Source organism: Clupea harengus, chromosome 2, assembly GCF_900700415.2.
Source record: "Clupea harengus chromosome 2, Ch_v2.0.2, whole genome shotgun sequence".
Lineage (NCBI taxonomy): Eukaryota > Metazoa > Chordata > Actinopteri > Clupeiformes > Clupeidae > Clupea > Clupea harengus.
The window spans coordinates 17,921,443-17,944,606 of NC_045153.1; the positions used below are offsets into that span (position 1 = coordinate 17,921,443).

The following is a 23,164-nucleotide window of genomic DNA, read 5'->3' on the forward strand; positions in this document are numbered from 1 at the left end:
GGAAACTAAACCGAATGTTTCCTTTGTGGGCTAATGTTCGACATACCTAAACATGTATGGGCAACCGGAGTAGAAACGGAGGAAACTAACGTTACGCTTTGCGTTGTAGAGTTCTTTGCCTCCACTTTGTTTAATATTTTTGTATGTTGGGACACCTTGGCAGCCTTTATCTCTTACTTAAAGACTAAAGCCCTCAAGCAAGTAGACCCTGATGTATGGAAATGCAAATCCAGGTTGTGCTTGGTCGACGGACTAAGATGAGTGAAGCTGTTCCGGGCGACGCCTTCCGAATGGGAAAAACGGCACTGGGGCTAAAGCAATTGTATCACATTTTCCAAATGCCATATCTATCAGACAAAATAGATTATCTAAGATACAGCATTTTGTCACGGTTTATATTAAAGGGCTGGGTCTTGAAGTCACTTAAGATACGCTTAAACTGCACCCAGGCGACTAATAGATCAGTTGCCAACATCAGTATGTAGATGAATAAAGCAGATTGATTTTAATCTACTCTCGGCACTGCTGTGTGTGTCTATGGCCTCTAGAGTCTGTGGCCTCCCTGTGTTTGTAACTACTCTATTCTTGTTTTTTTCCCTAGGAGGCTGGCTTCATCGGCTTCATGCGCAGCTTGAGGGGGCGGGACCAAGAGAAGGTTGGCAAGCGGAAGGAGGAGCTTTAAGAGTGTCTGTGGCCCAATCGGGAGGGGGGTGGGGGGGCGAGCCTGCCATTGCACTGTGACCTGGGCAGGGGCCCCCTCAAGCACTGACATCACAGACTCGAAAAATCTCAGCTTAAAAAAAAAGGCTATTTTTGTATACAACGGTGCCCTTACCTTTGTAATACCAGTGTAAAACCATCACACCACTTTGGACATCTGTTTTGTGTTTCTTTTTTCTTGATGTATCGGGCATTTTAAAAGTATTCCCGAATGCTGTGACTGCAAATATCAAACTTACGTCTTTTTTATCTATGCAATAGCCATCTCCAGGCCCTGAAGGCTTTAAGCTGTGGGTGGCCATCTTTGGTGAGGGGGCGGCCATGTTGCTTCTACTCGCCACCTCCACAGTGAACTCATTCATCAGGGCTCCTCATCACTGTCCCCCCCCCCCGCCTTCCTCCGAAGAACAATTCAAATATACAAGTCCGCTATCAAATATTTTTATACTGAAGTATCATGTTAGGTGTTGATTGAAAAAATAAAACAGGAAAAAGTAGAGATGAAAATAACTTGTAGCTCAAATCTGTGGCCTTAATGAATGTTTAAGCTTAAAAAAAATATCTGCAGTGATCATGGAATGAAATCAGTTTCCATCATTTCAGAGCTCAGACCCATTAACTTGAAGTGTTTTTTTTTATGCTGGAGGCACCATATTCCTCATTGTGTGTTAGCCGCGGAAAAACAAATTAGATCATAATGTAACTTAAATGCCAAAAAAGAGAGAAGTTATAACTTAGTGTTTTTGTCTCCAGCTGTTGGATGCTATAAACTCCCATATCAAATGCAAAAGCTGCACCCTACTCCCTTGCAGCTGGATGTCTGTGTACTCTGTGTACCCATTGAGATCCGCTGGAGCTCAGTTGGTTTGGACCACTGTAGGGCGGACCACGGATCAAGGGATCCTCTCGTCTTCTAGGACCAGTTTCCCCTTATTGTGCTTTCTGCTGTCCCTCTCCCTGTCTTTGCCTGGTGTGAGAGGTGTTGGGCTTCTGAGCTATCTGTGCAGCCCAGTAGGTCTGTGTGGCCGTGAGTTGAGAGATGTGTTCCGGCCGTATCATGGCGGTGACTTAAAAACTGCAGCATGCTGGAAGTGTTCCTGGTGCAAGACATTCTACATATTTAAAGACCATATCTGTAGCTGAACTTTTGTTTTGTATTATTCAGGAGTTTGGTTTCATTCTAAATAAGATTCTCAGGGATCACCAAACACAATTAAAAAGGGAGCAGGCGTGTGGTGTAATTTGCATTCCAGCTGGGTGTTGCAGAGCCCTAGTCGCCGAAATTAAATAGTTGTTTACATTTGTCTTGGGGAGAGAACAAAATGTGTAGATATGGGGATGTGGTTTACATTTCTGAGTCCCGGGAGTGCAGAAAGTATTAAATAAAACAGTAAGAGCCGAGGAAAGCAGAAAAGCAGATGTCTATATTGTTCTGGGTCTATGATTTCAAAAAAATAAATAAAAAGAAGGGAAAAAGCTGGCTTTCAATGTCGAACAATGTGCTGTCCTCATACACTGTTAGTAGATGAGATTTCTGTGTTGATTCAGGGTTTGTGTGCTGTCAGTGTTGGGGGGTCTGTTGTCGATATGTTGTCCTCACCAATGGTTTCAGGTTTTTTAAAACTTGTAACAGATTGAGACCAGCACATGGAGAGCCTGTATCCAATGCAAGTGTGTAAGTGATAAGCCCATTGATATGGTATTGAGACACCAGTTTCAATATCATAGCCAGCTATGCTTCAAATTTCAGAAGTTTTATTCCATGTTTGACGGCCATGTCATTGTAGATCTTTCCTCTGAGGCTGTAGCTTGTGTCTAAGGAGGTTCATCATGGGCTCCTATTTCTCAAGAGCTTCTGAAGTCCGTACTGAGATTTGCAGTGGCAAGACCATAGGCGTGAAAGTAAATGGAAGCCCATCTGTTTTATCCCAAAGATCTCCATATCAGGGAGATGCCACACCAATGTCAAGAAGTCTGTCGTCTTCGTTGATATTTGTTTCCAGCCATGTGTGCAGATTTGCCCCTAAAAAAAAATGACAACCTTGAGTAAAATAAAGATACATACATTTCCAAAATTGATGTGCCATTTTGTTTTTTATATACACACATATACACATTTGGTAAATTATTTCCACCATCACCAATGAGATCATGATTTCCTTCAGAGTGTAGTCAGGAAGCAGCTCTGGCATGGATTACTGTTAAAGGTAATAATTGAATGCTTTGGATTGGGCCTCTGGCTAATGGTATATGAAAGGTTTTTATTTTATACCTGACTTTTTTTGTGAGGCCTGTGGAGGAAAAACTCATTTTCAGTGTCAGAATGCCAGCCAAAACCCTTTCATCTCTCCTAGCAGCCCCAAATCACAGCACATTGCTATGCAATCACTGATACTTATTCCCCTTTTCCTCTCCACTGTTGTTGAACCATATTTCAAGCAAATTTGTCTGAACAGATGTCTGCCTTGCCTGTCAGTGGACAGACAGACCACATCAGCAAACCAGGCTTAACCCCAAGGTCAAAAGCCTGGTGGGTCTTAGAGTTTAGGCCTGTTCTTGATTGACATCTCCAGTCCCCATTGTATTCTTCTCCTCTGCGGGGTCGTCACATGATTCCATACGTCGACCCACATGAGACTCAGTCAGGCTTTGGGACTCCAGCGAGTTGAACAGATGCCAGTCCATTTACTGAAGGAGTTGTCTGGATGGAGGATTGACGGTTTGAAAAATGTTCCCAGTGCTGAACTTGTCATCACTTCACTGCATGGCTGACAGAACTCCACAAGATCGCCTAGAGAGCGACTAGACCACTTAAGCGATGCCTCAAGGCTCCACGTTTTCAGTGCTTCCTTCAGGAGGGGAGGGTGTGAATTATTCTGAACACCCCCCCACAGCACGGCATGACATGCATTTGTATTAATCTTTATATATAGATATATATATATTTATTTATTTATTTTTTACTCACTGGTGAAAATGTCTGTAGAGTAGAGGGCTACAGGGGCTGTGCTGATTAATGCCTGAGAGGGAGTGCTTGGATGCCCACTCCATCAAAATTACACCCAAAGGAAGATATTGCAGGTGCTGGACAATTTCCCCCATGGTTGACTGCATGCTGCTCCAGCCCAGAGAGGAGGGGTGGCAAGGAGGGCATGCATACAAATCAGAGGCAGAGAAGGAACTGCTATGGAGGTTTTCAATGGAGTTCAGCATCGTTAACGTGAACCGTTCTGGCTCTGTTCTGTAATTTGGTTTTGACCCAGGGCAAAACCATAGTTCCTGCCAACTTAGAAGGCCAGACACTGTCTGGCCACATGAGATTTTGCAGATGTTTGAAGTTTTAATAATCCAGCACTTTCCACACACCCTGTCTGCCTTACAACTTTCAAAAGCAAAGAGTAAGGCAAAGACACCATTTGAATTGAAGTTGTCTTTGGAGGATGTCTTATTTTGGGCAAGTCTGTGTACGTATGACACTCAACACTGGCAGGGACTAAGTTGATGCAGCATTCTGTTATCTCCTTGGGCTCTCTCTGTCCGTCTCTGTCTCAGTGTTGCATTTTAACCACCCACACCAATTTCTTCAAAACTCAGCTTTCTGCACATGAATGAGAACCAAACTGCTTGGGGGAGACATCCGGGCAAATTGATCAGAATAAAACTGGCAAAAAAGTCAACTCTGTCCGATTATTGCCACTACATAAAGGTTGGCTCCCTTTTGTTGCTCTAAGAGCAGTATGCAAGATGATATAGCCCTCTTGCCCAAATATCAGTATCGACTTTCTTTTCCTCCAGCAACAGAGAACATCCAATTCAGGAAATAAAAAGCAATGTTGTTCCACAGCCTCAGATAAAATTGTGAATTTATAGATTTTTAACCTTAATTGGGTTCCGTGATGTATGAGGGAAGATTGCCCTCTATCTTTGTTTAATTCCTCTCTTGGGGTGATGCTGTTCAAGTAAATAGGGTCCCGATTCAGCCATGAAAGAAATCATCTGTCCAATCTATACTCCTCTGAATTTGGATTGATCTCAGGACTGCTGGTGGTATAATCAATGTTAACTGAAAAGTGTTATCTAAAAAACCCAAGAGAATTATATATTTTTTCGTTTTTTCTCTGCCTCCTACCCCCACCACACACATAAAAAGGGAGGCAAATGTCTTTCTTTTTTAAAAGTAATCAAGGACGTTGTGAAAAGTTCATTTTCTCCACAATTATCATGTCATTTCAAATGCACATCAAGTCAGAGCGTTTTCATTAAATGAGTGGAGACGAGGATGTTTTTCTCACCCTCATACTACATCAGCCATGATGAATGCCAGTCTCTCTCTGTCTCCCAGCAGAAACACTCCGACTGACCAGCAAGTATTCATCACATTGTCAGCCCATCAGACATCAATCATCACAGCCACCCAAAAGCCCACAGCCTGTCTGAATGAAGCTGTCTGGAGAAGGGGTTTTACCCATTTCAGCCACTCACAGGACAACTCATGAATGAATTTGTGTGCCTCCCGTCGTGACAGGATTTCTAGAGCAGCTTAATGCACTGGAGTGCTACACAGAACACATCCTAATGTAAGCAAATTATGAGAGAACAATTAATTCAACAGCAGAGTGTGACTGGCATATTATTTAGATAAACAAATATATTACAGCAAGGATAAGAGTCTAGGCTTCTCTTTGGCACTCACTCCATTGAATTAGATGGAGGACAACCGACACAGATCACGGGTAGGGCTCTGGGTCTTATACACAGGTAAGGTTGGACACCGACCCTAACACATGACGAAACTACATGAGGCATCACACACAACACAGAGACTCCTTATCACTAACAGAAGACACACTCAGACCTTAACATAAGAGGGGAACACGAATACCCTCTTGATTCAAACATTACACATATAATTACACATTACATCTTGCAGTTGCTGCACACTCAGAATGATGGGTGAACTCACCATACCCAGAACACATAGGAGCACGCAGCCCTGTATATTACAATATATTGTGTGCTTACTACAATTTATGCAAGCAAAATAAACAAATGGCGAAGGGAACTGCGTGGCCTTTGCATAGTGAATCTCTGGCTGATGAACTGCTTTGATCAATACAGGAGTAAATTGCAATTGGCAAAAAAAAAAACAGGACATACGCTCTGATGTGATGGAGTGACTCACCAATGATTTAGAACGTCAACTTGATCAATTCCAATTTGAAAAATGACCTCACATCTGAATGTGCAACGTCCAAATCAACTGAACTAAGGTTAAAGGCAAATTGCATTACAGTACAAGACCTGTGTCTATTTCTTAAAGAATGATCCGGTAAGATCAAATTGGATTTCATGCAAACGATACCACACAATATGGTTACACTGCAAGATAACATTTGAGTTCTTTGAATCCTTTGAAACTGTAGCCAGGTGTAAGGCACAATGTACATCTAAAAATCATTACAAAGCCCAAGCCACAACATAATTAGCAGTATTAGCCTGCTCATAAATAATCCTTGTCCTACTTGAGAGAGAGCGAGAGAGCAGGTCATACAGGTGATATTCAGTCTATTTGGTTTTGCTGTGTGAGCTGAATGCAAAAGGGGCCTCTCTTTTTATAATTAGCACTCCAAAGTAGTTATAGGTAATTATCGCTCACAAGCGAAATGCAAAATACTATGATTTCCTTACCTCACTGAATTTGCTGCTTAGACACACTCAGCACAAACATGAGCTGAAACAAAGGCCATTTTTTTTAAGCAGAAAAGAGGGGGTGATCGAGTTCATCAGGTTCAGAGGCTGCCTTTGCAGGGTGAAAATATTATATAAGATTATGATCACAAATAACGACGATCCTCTCTTTCTGGTTTCAGATTAAACACATTCTCTGTCTATGCAGATGGAATACATGTTCATGTAATATACCACTAGAATTGCAGGACCGACCTCATCATTAATCATTCACCACTGTTGGTGTATTGCTGCAGGGGTTGTTTAGAGAACCTCATGCATAGAATATGCATATGGGTGAGATTCAAGGATTAGCCAATGTTTTGTTTGTGCAACAAGGTATATCAATTCATTTTTCAGTGGATGGGAAGGTTCACAGTAATAGGAAGTAACATTGATAGGCTATGAATTACATTGTGGTATGGTGAGAATGGAGTTGGAAAACAAACAACAAACAATGAAAAAAACAATATCTATACCTGAAGCTCTGAAACACCATGGAAAGAATGTTGTGTTTTAAACATTTGTATTCTGTACACTCTTAGATGCACTTATGCACTCAATCATTTTTGTATTCTTCTTAAAAAAACCTACCATTCGATATTGGAACTTATCTCAAATCATCTTGTGCCTGCCTCCTCCAGTTAGGCCAAGTCTCCTCTACTCCTACCTTTGTCTCTCTTTCTTTCTCCCTCTCTGTCCATCCATCTGACCATGAATTACCCCATTTAAAGACACATTCTATGCTCCACAAAAGCGTTTATCACTATTGTACCAGTATTCGTTGCAATGATTTTATTTTTAAATTCTATCTCAAACTCATTGCAAGTTTGTCGACAACCACAAATCCCTACAATGAAAAAGACATGAAATCTTTCCCAGCACAGTGCTCTCACACTGTATGTGTAACATCTGATCCATCATGGACAGAAATCTATTATCTCTTTTGGAGGACGGGGGTGGGGGGCAATAACATGTGTTTTTCAAGACCAATTCCTGAAGGGGACATCAAAAGTACTGATGCCAGTCACATAATACATATACGCCTGCTCTAGTCTTTTCTCACATAGTAGGCGTATTTACTGTAACTAGGTAATAAGGAATTCCTTCTGAGGCCAGCAAAAAAACAGAGAAAGCCTTGGGCCATGACGAATATCAAAGAAAATGCCCACTACGTTTAAACAGGCCTAGAATATTTGGATAATGCTTACAATCTGAAATTACATTGGTATTCCCTCACATTACTGAGGGATTCTCTGCAATTCTCTTCTGGCCCATAATCTGATTCTCTTACTGGCCCTAGGAGGAGGCGCATTGTCGAACCGATTCACAGAGAACAAAAATCGGGCTTCTCGAATTCAATGATTACACATTCAAACAGCTGCAAACACAATTTTGCTAAATGGTAACTGTTACTGTAACTGCTACATACACAAGAGCGAACTGTAATTCAATGTGGACAAAATTTAGTCTGCTTAAGAATATAAACATATTGTATTCTATTGAATGGTAGAAGTACAGAAACGTCTGGCATATGAACTAAGTTGTCAACTAAGTCGTCAGCCACCAACGATATCACGATCTGTCTCACCACTTTCTCTCTACACACATTAGGCAGGGGCAAGGCAGTGGATCATACCAGATACATTATAAGGGACTATAAAAACACAAGGGAAGGAGTGTAGTGGGCTAATGTTTTTAAAGTGCAAGTGCATTACTGTGCATAAGAAAAATTACTATGCTGTATTAAAATTATTGAAATTACATCGGTGTCTGTGTGTCTTTGTCAGTGTGTAAACTATCAATTACCTACTCTGTCACACAGGTTTCAACTTATTAGGTGGCATTCTAATGAGCTAATCGACAAATCAAATGATTGTCTCTCCACAGTACACTAAGGTATAAGTCGCTGCAATGCACAAGTTGGATCTGATTAGATCTGGCTCTGTCAACATATGTCCAATAATCTTGTGCATACAACTATCTTATGCGATCTCCCAGTGTTGCCGATAAATAATAGACTATCTTAAGCTCTGGATAACAGAGCATTGGAAATAATTGAACTTCTAATGAAAACAACCTCATACACTCAACTAATAATTAGGTTATCTAGATCCTACTGTTTATACGAAAAAGATAAATGAATAGGCTACAATTATCGACATTTTGGAGCAGCAACAATTTTGACATAGGCACTACAACAATAATAATTTGCATCAAGATTTTGTTTTCATTTCAAAATCTGCTAATCAGAAGATCAGACCAATCCTCGCAAGCACGGCTTCTCCTGCGGACTTTTGATGTTACCCACAATGCTTTGCTCGTGGCCACGTAAACAGTAGCCCTGCACACTCTCCTCCTGTGAGGGTTTCAGACGTGAGAGCTATTGACAAGGCAATCATGCAAATCTCAGTTTCTGGAGATAAACGACATTCCACAAATACACACGAGTAGCCCATGCCTACGTTCAGGTTAGCATTATTTACTTTAATAACTTTACTTTTGGAGTGAAAAGGGCCTGCCCTGTTATGGTACCAGGACATAGCTTTAGCTAACCATCTTACTAAGCTAGCTATCTGGGTGCAGTGACAGTACCGTTACTGTCCCTGCTACTGCGGACATAGAATGAGGGAGGTGTTGCAACTGATCGGAAAGAGACAACCGATAGAAACGTTAATTCACTTTTTACAGAAGTGCTTGGGGTCTGGCTGTGAGGATTTCATACATGCATCATAGATAATATTAGGAGATATTCTCTACGAAACTTCATATGGAAATGGACATGCAGGATGTGGCTAGCTAACATTAGGTTAAGTCAGCTAACTAGCTCGCTCATTAGTGATTACCAGGTTATCTGGTACTAACCGATTAACGGTAACCTCTCATTTAGAATGAATCTGAATATTAAATAGCTGTAAATTGTCAATACAAGGGCAACCACCTTGCTACTTCATGTAACAGACCACCAGTGGGATCTGGATTGGCTATAGCTTAGCTAACATGCTTATGTCCAAAACATCAGCAGAAGCTCTCTGTTTTACCTTGCCAGCTGGCTAACATTAGCTGATTTTAAAGCCACCAGTTCTCCATATGTTTATGATAGGAACCTGCTTGTTTCAAAGTTATGTTGCCATTTTGAATTAAATGTAGTTTTACACGTGGATTATTCTTATACTAATACTTGCACTCCGTTTCAGTATATGAATATATCGTATTTTGAACGTTAATTAGGCTATTGACAGGCTATCACAGCTAAGTTAGGTAGCACTACCGTAAGTTGAGGTGGTGAATGTCGTACTTGGCAAGTGTCGTGAGATGTGGCGTGCGCTAATGTCTTTGGTGCTATCCAGGGTACTGATTCTAGTGAATTCCTCCTCATAGTCTCGTGTCTCCTTGTTGATATTTACATGTACAACTGAAATAGCATCATTCAGTGGGATGTCACACCTAATACCCATATTATCTTCTTGTTGAGGAAAATAGTATTTTTAAAAACAGCAGTGTCAGCACGTTTTGTTCAAGACTGCAGTCACCACAAAGAAATTAGGCAAATTACATGTGAGTCCCCAAACCTTTTTCTCTTTCTCTACAGTTCAGCACCTTCAGGTGTACTGCGACATGTCAATGGTTCTGTTTGCGTCCGTGGTGCGTGTGAGGGATGGGCTGCCCCTCTCTGCCTCCACAGACTATGAGCAGGACAAAGGGCTCCAGGAGACCAAGAAACATTTAAAGGGCCTGTCCAAAAAACTCAGCCAGTTCCCTGACCGCTGCACTTTCAAGACTGGCCAGTACAATGTCAAGTAAGTGTCTTGTAAAAGATCAATCAGAGTGTTATTGTTGAGCTTCGTGTGCCACAATTTAGGCGGGCAAATTATTTGGCGGGTTAAACATTGATGTTGTGATTAAGGCAGGCAGTATTCTCTCAGTAATGGCTCAGTATTATACCTCAGACCTGTCTTTTAAAGGAAAATATCAAGTAAACAGACTAAACTGACACTAGCAGTTGATTCTTCCTCTGCTTTTATTTTCTCTCCATTTTTTACTTTTATATTCAGTCAGTCAGTCAGTCAAAATAGAAAGATTTTTGGTAGCACAATGGATTGTTATTATTAAAAAAAATCCTAAATTGTTTTACATTCAGTTGTTTATCAATAATTGGTTTCTCTCTTTTCAGTATTGTTGATTGTAATAACTGCAAATTGCATATATTAACCACAATCCACACAGTCATGTGCTGTCAGCGCTTTCAGTCTGCTTTCCAAGTGTTGCTGAAAGTGCTTTCCTGCCTGAGATCAGCTCTTGTCTTTGATGTTGATTTTCAGACACCAGACATCTTGGGGCTTCAGATTAAAGTTTGTGGCACAGGCCTGTGTGTGGTTTTTGTGCATCTTCTTGACATGACATTCCTTTTGAAGGAACCTTTGAAGCCTTGATCAAATGCTGTCTGATTAGAGTTTTTTTTTTAAATAAAAGTGCGGTTGATGCTGTCAGTGAAATGAGCTGAGTATCTCCTAGATGGAGATGAGCCAGGGTATTTTGTTGTTTTTCTTGTTAAGAGTGTGTATGTGTGCGTGAGTGTTTGTGTGTGTTTCTGCTTACGGGAGTCTGTGTTAGTAGGATGACCTGGTTATCCGCAATGAATAGTTCAAACAACATGATGACAGAACAACTCATAACTGCACACTTTGCATGGCTCCACGACGTGCTTCCTCACTCACTCACGCTGGCTGTCCCGTTACTGGAAGTTGCCTCTGGTGGATGACTGAGTGTGTTTATGTGGATCGGCAGGATGCCGCTAACGTCCTGATCAAAGTGGCGTCAGCCGAGGGGAACGAATCCCCGTCATGGCCCCCACCCTCTCACAATTGGACTTCTTGACACCCGGGCCCTAAAGACTCATTTGATGTCCCGGTGGTTTAATGAAGACGAACGTGGGCCCATGAAAAGGCAGGAGGAGGGGAGTTGCGGTTATCAAACAGGGACTAATGTAATGCGAGGATGTGAGGCTGCCTCTCAGCGAGGCCTAATGCAGACGTATGGCTTCTTTTGAGGGCAGGGGCGGCCATTTTGCCACTTTGGCAGTCCAGACAGCCGCCATCCATCACCCAGAAAAACTTCCTAACGCAGGCAGAAGGGAATAGACAGACTCTCTGCCTCTCCATCTCCCTCTCTTTCCTTCTACAACCCTCTCTTCTCTCTGGGGTTAGAGATTGCTCTCTCTCTCTCTCTCCCTTGGTTTGTACTCTCTGGTAGCTTCTCTGTCTCAGTGTCTTTCTTCACTCTGTTTCAGTCTTTCTCCTCTTCTCTTCTCTGTCTTAGTCTTGCTCTCTGTCCTCAGTCCCTGGTAAGAACTTTTTCTTTCAACCTTTCTCTATTCCGCCCTCCCTCTCTCTCACTCCATCTCTCCCTCTTTTTCTCTCTCTCTCCCTCCTGCTGCTGGAGTGTGTGAGTCATGCGTTTGTTTCATCTCTCAGCAGAGGCATTTGCGCTGACGCACAGATTGTGACAACACTGGCCTCACTTCCTCCGCAGCCGTCAACCTACCCCGTCCATTTAAAGGAGAAAGAGAAGAACGGGGAGAAGAAGCTCACTAGTCTGGGGGTGTATTTCTGTAGAGGAAGTTTAGTGGGTTTGCCAACAGCCCTAGCAGTTATTTTGATTTGGACATGGAAGTGAAATTAGCAAAATAATTTTTTTTTGTGTGTGTGTTTTTTTTCTTTGCTCATGCACTGCGATGTGCTCACAGGTTGTTTTCCCTCTTCCTGCCTGCTGCGCCTAGCCTTTCCCACTCTCTCACGGGTCCCGTGGTAACAGCAGATGTCATTTCCACGTTTGTGGCTAGAGTCCAGCCCGTCCCCCCGGCCCTGCCAAGACATTACTACAGTCACTCCGGGCCCGGTAGAAACAAGGCAACATGGGAGCTCTCAGCGTTCCAGTCAGAGACGTTACATCAGCGCTCTGCTGGGGCACTTCCTGTTAGATGTGGCGCACCAAGGAGAAGTGGGATTGGAAGCCCTGATGACCTAATACAACTCGCTGCCTCTTTTTACACCTCTCAGCTGTTTGTTATGAGTGGCTGTGTTAATTTACTTCAAAATGAACTGGAGTTTCAGGGGAGCTGGTCTTAGTGTGTGTATTATTTTGTGTTTGTGTGTGTGTGTGTGTGTGTGTGTGTGTGTGTGTGTGTGTGTTTCGAGCTCTCTTTGATGTGGGACAGGAATGTGTTGTTGTTCAGTAAGTGTGTCTCTTTCATCTGTTGCCCAATGCCCATCCGTCAGGCTCAGCGTCATTAATCGTAATCCGGCTCTGATGTTTCTGTGCACTGGGTTGAGTTGTTGTTGTTGTGTGTGTGTGTGTTTGTTTGTGTGTGTGTATGTGTGTGGTTGGCTTGCTCACCTTCTCGACTCATTGCCCTCCCCTGTGCCTTGTTGTGTTCAGTTTCACCAGCTCGCTGGGTGTGGGCTACCTGATGGTGTGTACGGAGAGCTACCCCAACGTTCTAGCCTTCTGCTTCCTGGATGAGCTGCAGAGGGAGTTCATCGTCACCTACGACACCAAGCGCATCAACAGCGCCGTGCGGCCCTACTCCTTCATCGAGTTCGGTAAGCAGACAAACGTGAATCCCAATGTGCATTTTCATCAATGGACTAACTGAAGGATAGCCAATAGTGGGCTGTAACAGCAAGGCCCACATCTACGGTCTGTGCATTGAGTCCTTCACTACAGTCTGTGATGAAGCACGGCACTACTAGATTCGAGACATTTATACATTTTGGAGTTCCCTCAAAGACCAATGCTAATCCAGATGTATATATTTATAAGTGAAATGAGTTGGGTGTTACTGACAGTGCAGTACACCTTATAAAATCTTTAATTTAAATGAATTTCCTACAACAGTATGTTGGCACTACATTGCAAAGAATCTCTGTATTTTGGAGCAGTCAGTAAACCTGATTCTATTTGAGAATGTTGTTGTGGATTTGCATCAGCCTCTAATGTTTGCATGTCTAAAGAGTAATTGGTGTAACCTGAACTTTATGTTTATTTTGTTGCAAAAGCCCTACCTTTCATTTTGTAAATGAGTAATCACTGTCGCTATGTGTGGTTAAGAATTAATAGTTGAATTTGTCTGCGGTCATCGCGTCGTTTCTCTGACAGACAACTTCATCCAGAAGACCAAACAGCGCTACAACAGCCCGCGCTCGCTCTCCACCAAGATCAACCTGGCCGATATGCAGACGGAGATCAAACTGCGGCCCCCCTACCAGCTCTCCGCCGAGGACCTGAGATCAGTCAACGGCTTCTCCCAACACACCCCTTCCAAGTACAAGGGCATAGGTACTGATCACACACCAGATTCTTTTACACAACCACACAAATATCGAGGCTTAGGTACTGGTCAGACAACACCCCTTCCAAGCGAAAGCTCATATGCACTGACCATTTTTACATTAATTTAGCAGACACTTTTATCCACATTCTCATCGCTCTCTCTTGGTGCTCGCTGAAATCAAACTCATGACCTTGCTGTTGTTTGCACCCGGTTACACCAGTTCAGCCACAGGATCAGACAATGACTTAGTACGAACTGCTCCAAGTTACGACGGCATAGGTGCTTGTCTCCACCGCCTCCTTCCTTATCCCGTGTCCAAGGGCGTACGCACCAGCAGCAGCAACATGACATTTTAAGTTGAGGAAACGGCCAAAGAGGCAAAGCAGAACTCTCCAGCTCTTCTGTATCTCATCACGTCAGCACAGGCACACACACCATACCCTCCCTCCCAGCTGCCGCTGATAACACCCTCATCAAACACTATTTTTACCTTGGTGTGTGTGTGTGTGGGTGGGTGTGTGTATGTGTGTGTGTTTGCATGTGTGAGCAGGTGTGTGCGTGTGAAGTAGGCTTGTGTGTTCAAATGGGTGTGTGTGTGTGGGCGTACGTGTGGGTGTGAACGTGCGTGTGCTCATTCATGTGTGTGAATGTGTGTGTGAGAATGTGAGGGTTTATGAGTGAACGTGTTTATGAATGTACGGCACATTCCTGAAAGGCTCCTCTGATGTCTCGACTCCAAAGGTGTTTCTGCAGATGGCTGTGTGAGCTCTGAGCGGCGTGGGGAGAGAGAGCGTGGGGATGCAGCCCTAGCCGCTGGGCTGGTGTGCTGCTGGGCAGCTAGAGTTGGCATGACCCACATCCACCCCCACCCCCCCGTACCAATACATACACAGAGAGAATCAAAGGCTTTACACCTGAGATCCTTATTAGGTGCCTTACATTGAAGGTTTGAAGTAATCCCTGGAGAAGGATGAAAGGAGCCTGGACCAGCTTTAATGTTTGGGGGGTGACTACAGAAAGATGTTGTGAGCTGAAACAGACAGAATGCCTTATTTTAGGGGTAAACATTGAACACGATGAGGACTACCCTTACCTTTGCTCGCCCCTACTTGTGCCCTACTACTGGATTTAATTGAATTCATCTTAAAACACATGAGGGATCATGTTCTGGTTCAGGTTGCTTTAAGAAATCCAGTGCTGGGTTGAACTGTTGCATAATGCTTACATTACAGTCACATTTATTGATTTTATCAAGTTTAATTTGCACAGGAGTTCACAGCAAGAGGCTAAGGAGGCTCAGCTCATTTCATTTGAATTGCCCTAATGTCTCACTTTCACAATTTGTCAAATCCCTCAGACTTAAGCATAAGAAACTCAAAGAAACTGAGCAGTCTCTTTTGGTGATGTTCAAACATGCCTGTGATAGCACTTACAGTGTCCCTCTCTCGCTCTCTCTCTTTCTCTCCCCCTTCTGTCTTGTCTCTCCCTTCAGCTCCGCACCAGATGCTGGAGCCGGTGACGCTGGCGGGCGTGGTGTCGTGCGTGTTGAGTCTTCTGTGTGCCAGCCTCAACCTGCTGCGGGGGGTCCACGCCATAGAGAGCATACTACAGGTTAGGGCCAGCCGAGGAGGTTGGAATGCAGACATTGATGGAGTAGGTTTATGGGAAGTCAATAGGGTCTCTTAGGGTTGTCTGTTCAGCTCATAAAGCGGGGGCTCTGTCTAGGTCTGTGTCTATCTGGAGTCCAAAGACAATAACGGGAGATGAATTGGATAGGATTGTGCCTCAGTTGAAGGTAGTGTGGTGCTGGCTACACTATGGGTTAGAATCCCAGGGAGCAGAGAGTACAGGCTCCGATGAAATGCCCTTCCTCAGTACTGTGAAGTCACGTTATATAGAACTAACTGGTGAGACTCAATGACTGAATGTAGTTGTAAGCTGAATGTTTACCCCAGCAACACACACGCCACAGTAAATATTGACTTTAAAGTTGCTGCATATTGGGGACACAACCTATAGCCTGACAAACACCTCTGATGACTTGCTTTAGACTCGCATTTGTATAAACCCTAGCGAAAAGATCCAGCGCTCTCTTAACTCCTGCTTTATACATATGGAGTTGTTCCGCATTGCAGCACTTAGGTGCTAATAGTAATCTTGCATTCCTATAGCCCTCGGCTACCTACAGTAGCCTAATTTATCTCTGTGCTTTACCATTGCTCTCTTTTCCTGCTCTAATTCCTAATGTGCGTGTTTCTGACGTAGAGGTCTCTCTCTCTCTCTCTCTCCCCCCACTCTGTATTCCGCCCCTGCATGCAGAACGAGGATGAGGACTTTAATTACGTGATTGCCTTCTTCCTGGGGACGGCAGCCTGTCTGTATCAGGTGAGAGATGGTTGCGGTGGGGTTGGGGTTCGGGGTGGGGGGGTGGGGTGGGGGGGTGTGCTGTCTGTCACTGGCTGACTGACTTACTGTCTGCCTGGCGAGGTGCCATCTCATTCATCCCTTCTTTTTCGTGTATCTCCCCTGCTCTCTCCTGTGGTTTTCCCTGTCCTCCTCCTCCTCCTCTTTCCTGCCTTATTAGTTTCACTCTCTCTCTCTCTCTCACTCCTTCACTCTCTCTTTCCCACATGTCTGTTTCTGTCTTTACCGTCAGTGCTGTACAGGTTTATTATTGGTACCTCCAGGATGCCACATTTCCCAACATTGGCACATTTACATATTGTGCTCGCGTACCGTCCAAACTCACAACATAAGTGCCTTTTTTAGCTGATTATTAAACAGATATTAAGGGACTGTTTGCATAATTATAAACAAATCCAATGACCCTCCATTAGAGGTCCTGGTTTGGCTTCTCCTCAGACTGCACAATGGCGACTCTTCACCCCTCACCGCAGAGTTTCTGCCTGTCTATTTTGCTGATAGGTATTAAAATCAGTATGTCATTTAAAAGATTAGTATTTATAGCACACTGGTCGTTAGACCACAGGCTGTTTGGTAAATTGTGCTGAGTCTAAAGATACGCCTCTGTCAGCCAGATTGGGTCGTTACGGCGACAGATTGGCCTCGGTGGAAGAGGCTAGATGGAATGGCTTACTGTTTGTGGCGCATCAGCTAGTGTGAATCCACTGAAGCGTCTCCACACTCACAGACGCTCTGTTTGTAAAGTTAAACATCGTGGCCTCTTGCCTCCTGTGTATACGTGTGTGTGTGTGTGTGTGTGTGTGTGTGTGTACTTGTCTGTATATGTGTGTATTTGTCTGTATATGTGTGTTTGTGTTATGTAGTACATCGTTGTACAAATAAACTCGGTCCTCCTGTGATGGTTTGATATTCTGTGGTTTATCATCTGTTCCCCAAATGTGACACCTCCTCTGCTCCCTCCCTCTGCAGGGTTACCTGTTCTTCTACTTCTCCGTGTGGAGGAACATCAAGTCCTTCCTGGCCCTAGCGCTCATCTGCCTGTGTAACATGTACCTATATGAACTGCGCAACGTGTGGCAGATCCTCTTTCATGTGACAGTGGGCGCCTTCATCACGCTGCAGATCCGCCTGCGCCTACCCCAGGGCAAGGCTCCTGACTACAATGTCTGACCAGACATCCTCCACCCCAACACACACACACACACACACTCACACACTGGCCATGGCCGCCTCTGAACAACTGGACTGTCTAAAGACAAGAAGGGAAGGCAGAGCGAGACTCCCCCACCCCCCCGGGTGAACTGGACGGAGAATCCACAGAAGCCCTGGAGGCTAAAGCTAAAGCCATGTCTGTGCTAAGCTACCTACGCAAGCCAGGACTGTAGGGCAAAGTTCCTGTGGTAAAAATACAATCAGCTGGCTCCAGGGTATTTAGCATGTTCAGCTTCAGCTTTTCACCAACATGGTCAACAGACGAGCTGTGATGTTTGTTTAATTACAGTGAATTGTCTGTGTCAGCAGCTGAGGGCCTCATCCAGAATACAGTAGTGTGGTTCGATTAGAGACACTGATTGGTTAGTCAGAATCTGTTAGTCCGTCTGTGCTGATATCATAATTGGTCAAGAGCTTGGGTTTCCCTCACAGACATTATGGCCACGTTAGATGCAGAGGATACTCCAAATCAAAGAAAAACAAAGCAATCGCATGGTAGCTATTTATTTTGTATGATGGTGTTTAATTTACCTGTTCGTAGTTTTTTTTTTTAAAAACTCAGATTTGGAGGAAAGTTGTCATTTTTTGTGAAAAACATACAGACCCAACGATAAAATGATGCAGTTTAATCAGTGGGAGTGTTGGGAGATGGCTGCTACGGCTCTCGTCATCCCTCCACTCTCACACCAACAGACTAAACACGACCCTGAGATATGGAGTTGGAAATGCAAACTTTGGCCGTCAGTCAGCACCCTCTAGCAGCACAGTGAGCATTAGGCATGATGTTTTCCTTTTTTAATACACGCCACGTGTCACACAGCTGTCTCTGGTATGCTCTGCTCTGCAAGTGGATCATCTCCACATTCTCACCGTCTCTTTCACACACTCACACACACACTCACAGATACAAACACACCCTTGATGGATATCTCTCTCCTCCGGTTCTTTGATATCATCCCAGGTGCTGTCTGATGGATCTGGCTTCGCCTTGCAGCAGCAGCTCTCTTGTTTTATGGGGCAGGCAGCCCGTACCTTCCCTGATCAAGGCGCCTTTTTTATGATGCTCTGGGCACGGCAGGTGATGGTTCAAACTGTGTGCTGACAAACTGTTACGTCTCAAACTCTTTGTATTATTTATGTTTTTTCTTTTTTTTTTCATTTTTGTTCATCCATCCAGTTTGATGTTTTTGGTCAACTGGATGGATTGCATCTCACATGAATATATGCTGTCTGTACAAGAAGACCTGTAAACATAAACGACAGAAGCTTTTTGGGGTGTGCTGTTCTGTGTGTTCACTAGAGGTAAGACAAAAAGGTGCTCAATGTTAGCATGAGCATAACTCCAGAGCAAAACATTGTGTTACATATCAGTCAGCTCGTGTAATATCTAAGTTAGCTGGGTAGTTGCCCAGCAGTGGAGTTTTAAGTTTCACATGTATGTGGTCATCGGACTCAGGCAAGAAAAGCACTTCTGTAACAGAAAAGTCAGCGGTAATCAACATCGGTCAGACATGCAAAGTATTTTCCCCCTAAATTATACTGTGAGAAACGCTTTGATCAGCTCTTGAGAGTCTGGTAAATTTCCAAGCACATTTGCAAGTCGAGACATTTGATTGTTGCAAGGGTGATTATTATGCACGCTGTTTTCCTTAAAAATAATCAAATACCTCAGTTCCGTGTATTGTCTTGACTGCTCCCACACAAGTCAGTAATTTGGGTTCTTCAAAGTTTGGAAGCAGGTTGGGGTGACAAGTTCACAAAAGTGAACTCAAACTTTAGTTCTCATGTAGTGAGGGCTCGTTACAAAGCCTCGGCAGTATAGGCCCTGTACATTCAGTGATTGCCAGAGACACTCTCGTCTTGCCATGCATTGACAAACTCTGCAGGAGGTTGAAATGAGAATCTAAATTGCTTCAAGTTTTGAAATAGGTAGAGAAATTAGTAGCGCAGTTGTTGCAGTCTGCACTGAGAATAGATTATTTCTAAGATGGACATGGGAATCTCACCGGGAGGATTATTACAAATAGTCCTCTTGGATCCACTGTACTGAAACCATATGAACGTGTAAGGCCACACATGCAGTGAAGTTCATTAGCATGTGTGGCATATCCTCACCTGGAAGACGTTGGTGCCTAGAGGATGTGCATGCACGCCATCCCAGAGGTAAGACTGCTCAGCACAGCTGGTGTCCCTTGCTGGGCTTTCGCCATCTTTCCTTTCTGTAGAGTTGCAACTTTACTATTGGCGTAAATCCTTCAGTTATCATAGACAGTGCTCTCCTGCCCCCTTCTGGAATGATGTGGTACTAAATGTAAATGTATTAATGAAGGCAGCCGTGATTTTGGCCCGGTGCTGTGCCTCGTACAGTGTGAGCTCCGAGATATCATTTAGCATCTCATGTGATAAGGTTTTACATAAACTAATGATGGTGCATAGCATATGCAGGGACGTCCATAAGGTGTTTTACCAGGGGACTAGACTGGTGCAGTGCAGTGATATGAAGTGAATGTTGAGATTGCTGCAGACACAGTTGTGTAACAGGAGTAACATTCCTTCAGCAGCCTAAATGTGGATGGCTACATCCATAGGTTAACCCATAGACACCTGTTGTTTTTATACGAATCTGGGGGCAAATGGATTTATTATTTGTGTGGTGAATGTAGTAAGTGAAAATGATACTTCAGAGAGAGACCTGAGTAAGTTGAACATTGTAGTGGTTTATTTGAATGTAAAAAACAGCATAGTGTTGAACATGATAGATAGGCAGATTTTTAACTGCAGGGATTTGCACTCAGTTGCACCTAATTCTCCCTCTCTCTAACCACCTAGATGGTGTAAGAGGCTTCCGCATTAATTCTTCTTTGAGGGGACCGGGTGAAAAATGATAGTTTTTCTTTTTTCTCACTGAAAAAAAAATGTAAACGTAAGTACCTCTACCCTAAACAAGAATTGCATTTAAAAGCACAGAAAAATGGGACTAGACAGAACTTGAGTCAAAACAGACTTTAAATTCTCGGTCAGCTGAATCAAAGGTAACCGGTGAGTGTATGGAAATAAATCGTCAGAAAGTGTTCCTGATTATATTTCTGAGTAACTTCAGTGTTTCCTGGAAGCTTTTCGCTTGATGTCCTTGTAGGTTTTTCACTCTAAAAGGTTATGACGCTGGCCAGAGACTTGGTCCAAAAAAGGCAATGCAATATCTATTTCAAGACTGTACTCATAGAACACGGCTCATCCTACATTTGCTGGTTAAGCAAGAGAGAAAAAAAACAGACTATTGGAAGGAAGGGGTTGTAGGAACCTGAAATAGCATTTTTCATTGTGACAACACCGGCGTCGAAGCGTCTCCAGGACACCGGTCCAGTAAGAATAACTAAACAGCAGGTCATCTGTCCTTGTGGGTCTCCCACTAGTCCACTTTGCATTGATATACAGTGGCAAAAGCAGCCACTCACTACACCTTCAATCACAAAGGCCTCATTGGAGAAAAAGTATATGGACATTCATTGGGTCGTACCATCTGATTAAGTTGGGCTGGTGGGGGGGGGGGGGGGGGGGGATTCAGGTTGACAGAAGTGCAGTGCAAAGGAAATGGCTCTGGGGCACCCGGAAGACATCATCTCCTGTGTCTTCTGCCATCGCTAACGTTACATGACCTTTTCATAGCATATCTTGTCACTGTGTTGCTTTCTGACCAGCTAACAACCTCAAAAGGCCTTTTTTCATGTTTAACACTGTTGATTCAACCTTCATTAACTTACATTATTCAGTCATCTGTCCTGCCTCAATCAAATTGGGGGGTATAAATATAAAGGGAGTGGTGGAGAGGGTTTTCTGACAAGCCTTCTCTGATTGAGAGTGGTTCTTATGTGAGACCATGTGGTTCTCGGAGCTATACGATTCCAAAGCACTAGAGCCATGTGGGTTCTCTTGTGTTGCAGTGAGTGTAAAAATGTGCACATTTGTAATTACATTTCCATCAGGTATATATACATCTCAATACACATTGGTGTCCGTAGACCTCTTTCTCTCTCTTGCTCTATCGCTCTCTCTCTCTCTCGCTCTCTCTCTTGCTCTCTCTCTTGCTCTCTATCAATGTAGAAAATATAGAATCTAAAATATTTGAAGGTTTGGTATTTTGAGTTAAAATACAAAAATGTCATAAATACAAAAGACCCTTACTTGGACTTTCTCTCTGTCATTGAAAGTGTCTTCAGTTTAAAACGGACATCGGTGGGACTGTGTGTGAGCATTTAGGTTTGGGGAGAGGGGAGCATTGTGTAAATACACATGTATACACACACACACACACACACATACACAAACACTTGCACGCAAACACACACACAGTCTCAATCTGTTCATTCAAGTACCCAGACAGATAACACTGTCAGCTTTCGATTCCAAGCATCAGGCAAGCCTGGTTACCTCCCGGGCAGAGTTGGAGAACTTCTGCAGTAAAGGGTTGGTAGTGTCACGGTTCTGGCTTGGCAGCCATGTTAGTTCACCCAAGGTTTATTTTTTTGTGTTTTTTTTGTTGCTTTTTTTTTTACACTTCCACATCTGTACCACTCCATGGTGTTCAAAGACAATGCGATCCTATGAAGCACACACCGGCTCAATGAAGGATACAGACATACACATAAAACAGCCAAGTGTTTTACCCGTGTACACATTTCAGTGTCCTCATGCAGAGCTTTTTGAGCTGTGGAGCCTCCTGGATCTTAAAGACAGGCGTGTCACGGTGATCACGGCCTCTATAGCCTCCTCGGGGGGTGGGGGTGGGGGTGGGGGGTAAGAGAGAAAAGACCACTTCTAAGTTCGAGCGCCTTTTGCACTCAGGTCAGAGAAAACAAAACAGACATTTGGACTCCTGCTTTCAAGTCTGGTCCTGGCTGGCATTTCTTTGGCCTCTTTTGGTGACGCCGGCCCCTGACGGGCCCTGTGCTGTGGCACTCCTCCAGTCCTTTCAAAAGGGGACAGGTGGGGACAGGTGGGGGACGGGTGCAAGGCTCTTCACCATTCTAACCAACCAAACTGACAGGCCCAGCAGATAAGGAGAGGGTGAGAGGGGGGGTGTTTGATAAGAATATAACGAGGAGTCGGAGGAGTGTTATGCCAGAGTGTTTGGACAGGTCTAGTTGTCCTGTATGTCAACTGCTGGTCTAGCCACACAGAAACACCTGCCTGTCCTCAGCTTCTGTTGCTGCTTTAGGGGAGAAGGGTGGGGATGTTAACTGCTGCTGGGCCCTCCGTTCAGAAAGTAAGTTGTCATTTCCCCTTTGCCCTTGACTTTCACAGGCCCCCGGCACTCAAGGACGTAGTTGTAGGAGTTCAGGACCTGGTACAGGTCACTGGTCACCTGAGGGACGAGAGACAGAGAATAGTTACAGACTGACTTGATTACTTGAGACCAGACAGCTTGATTACACCACAGCTGCCAACAAACCCCTAAATACTTTCAGCTCCATTTATCAGTCTGAAACTGTTCTAAACATGGGTGAGAAGAATTTCTTTCCAGGGAAATGGACCATAGACCAAGTGTCCGTAAGTGGACGTAATACTTAACTGATAAGTACTACGCACTTTTTATGTTAGACGATGCCCTTTTCATTGTTAGACGATGTACTTGGGTTTAGTACACTGAATTAATATAGGACCAATAATGTGTTGAGCACCTGATACAAATATGAGGAGAGTTCAAATTCATGTTTGTTCATTATAAACAGCCGCTCTTGTTCTCACCTG

The 23,164-nt window shown here is 43.8% G+C and overlaps 3 protein-coding genes across 4 annotated transcripts in view; 2 read left to right on the forward strand and 1 right to left on the reverse strand.

Moving 5' to 3' along the window:
- Positions 1–2,795, forward strand: part of pdia5 (protein disulfide isomerase family A, member 5) — a 40,122-nt gene extending 37,327 nt beyond the window's left edge. The window contains exon 18 of the mRNA XM_012819863.3: positions 602–2,795. Within this exon, the coding sequence (XP_012675317.2) occupies positions 602–682 (81 nt within the window). The 3' untranslated portion in view covers positions 683–2,795. The remainder of the gene's footprint in view (positions 1–601) is intronic.
- A 5,931-nt stretch (positions 2,796–8,726) lies between these two features.
- Positions 8,727–19,087, forward strand: sec22a (SEC22 homolog A, vesicle trafficking protein). Of its 2 annotated transcripts, none has more exons than XM_012819876.3 (7): positions 8,727–8,918; positions 10,040–10,247; positions 12,886–13,049; positions 13,606–13,785; positions 15,273–15,433; positions 16,100–16,165; positions 17,174–19,087. In XM_012819876.3, exons 2-7 carry the CDS (start codon positions 10,066–10,068, stop codon positions 17,372–17,374), a joined length of 954 nt encoding a protein of 317 aa, XP_012675330.1. In that variant the 5' UTR covers positions 8,727–8,918; positions 10,040–10,065; the 3' UTR covers positions 17,375–19,087. The 2 variants fall into 2 exon arrangements, with proteins under 2 accessions (XP_012675330.1, XP_012675338.1); XM_012819884.3 differs by having other exon boundaries at positions 8,729–8,918; positions 15,273–15,391.
- A 1,884-nt stretch (positions 19,088–20,971) lies between these two features.
- Positions 20,972–23,164, reverse strand: part of adcy5 (adenylate cyclase 5) — an 83,885-nt gene continuing 81,692 nt past the window's right edge. Inside the window, exons 21-22 of the mRNA XM_042709343.1 lie at positions 23,162–23,164; positions 20,972–22,778 (exon numbers count right to left, since the gene is read on the reverse strand). The exon at positions 23,162–23,164 is cut by the window's right edge and continues 122 nt beyond it. Coding sequence (XP_042565277.1) covers positions 22,650–22,778; positions 23,162–23,164 — 132 coding nt within the window. The 3' untranslated portion in view covers positions 20,972–22,649. The remainder of the gene's footprint in view (positions 22,779–23,161) is intronic.

Coding starts and splice junctions, on each gene's coding strand:
- sec22a (XM_012819876.3), top strand. CDS start 10,066: ATGTCAATGGTTCTGTTTGCGTCCGTGGTGCGTGTGAGGGATGGGCTG. Junction 13,050..13,605: donor CTACTCCTTCATCGAGTTCG/GTAAGCAGACAA, acceptor TTTCTCTGACAG/ACAACTTCATCCAGAAGACC. Junction 13,786..15,272: donor TTCCAAGTACAAGGGCATAG/GTACTGATCACA, acceptor CTCTCCCTTCAG/CTCCGCACCAGATGCTGGAG.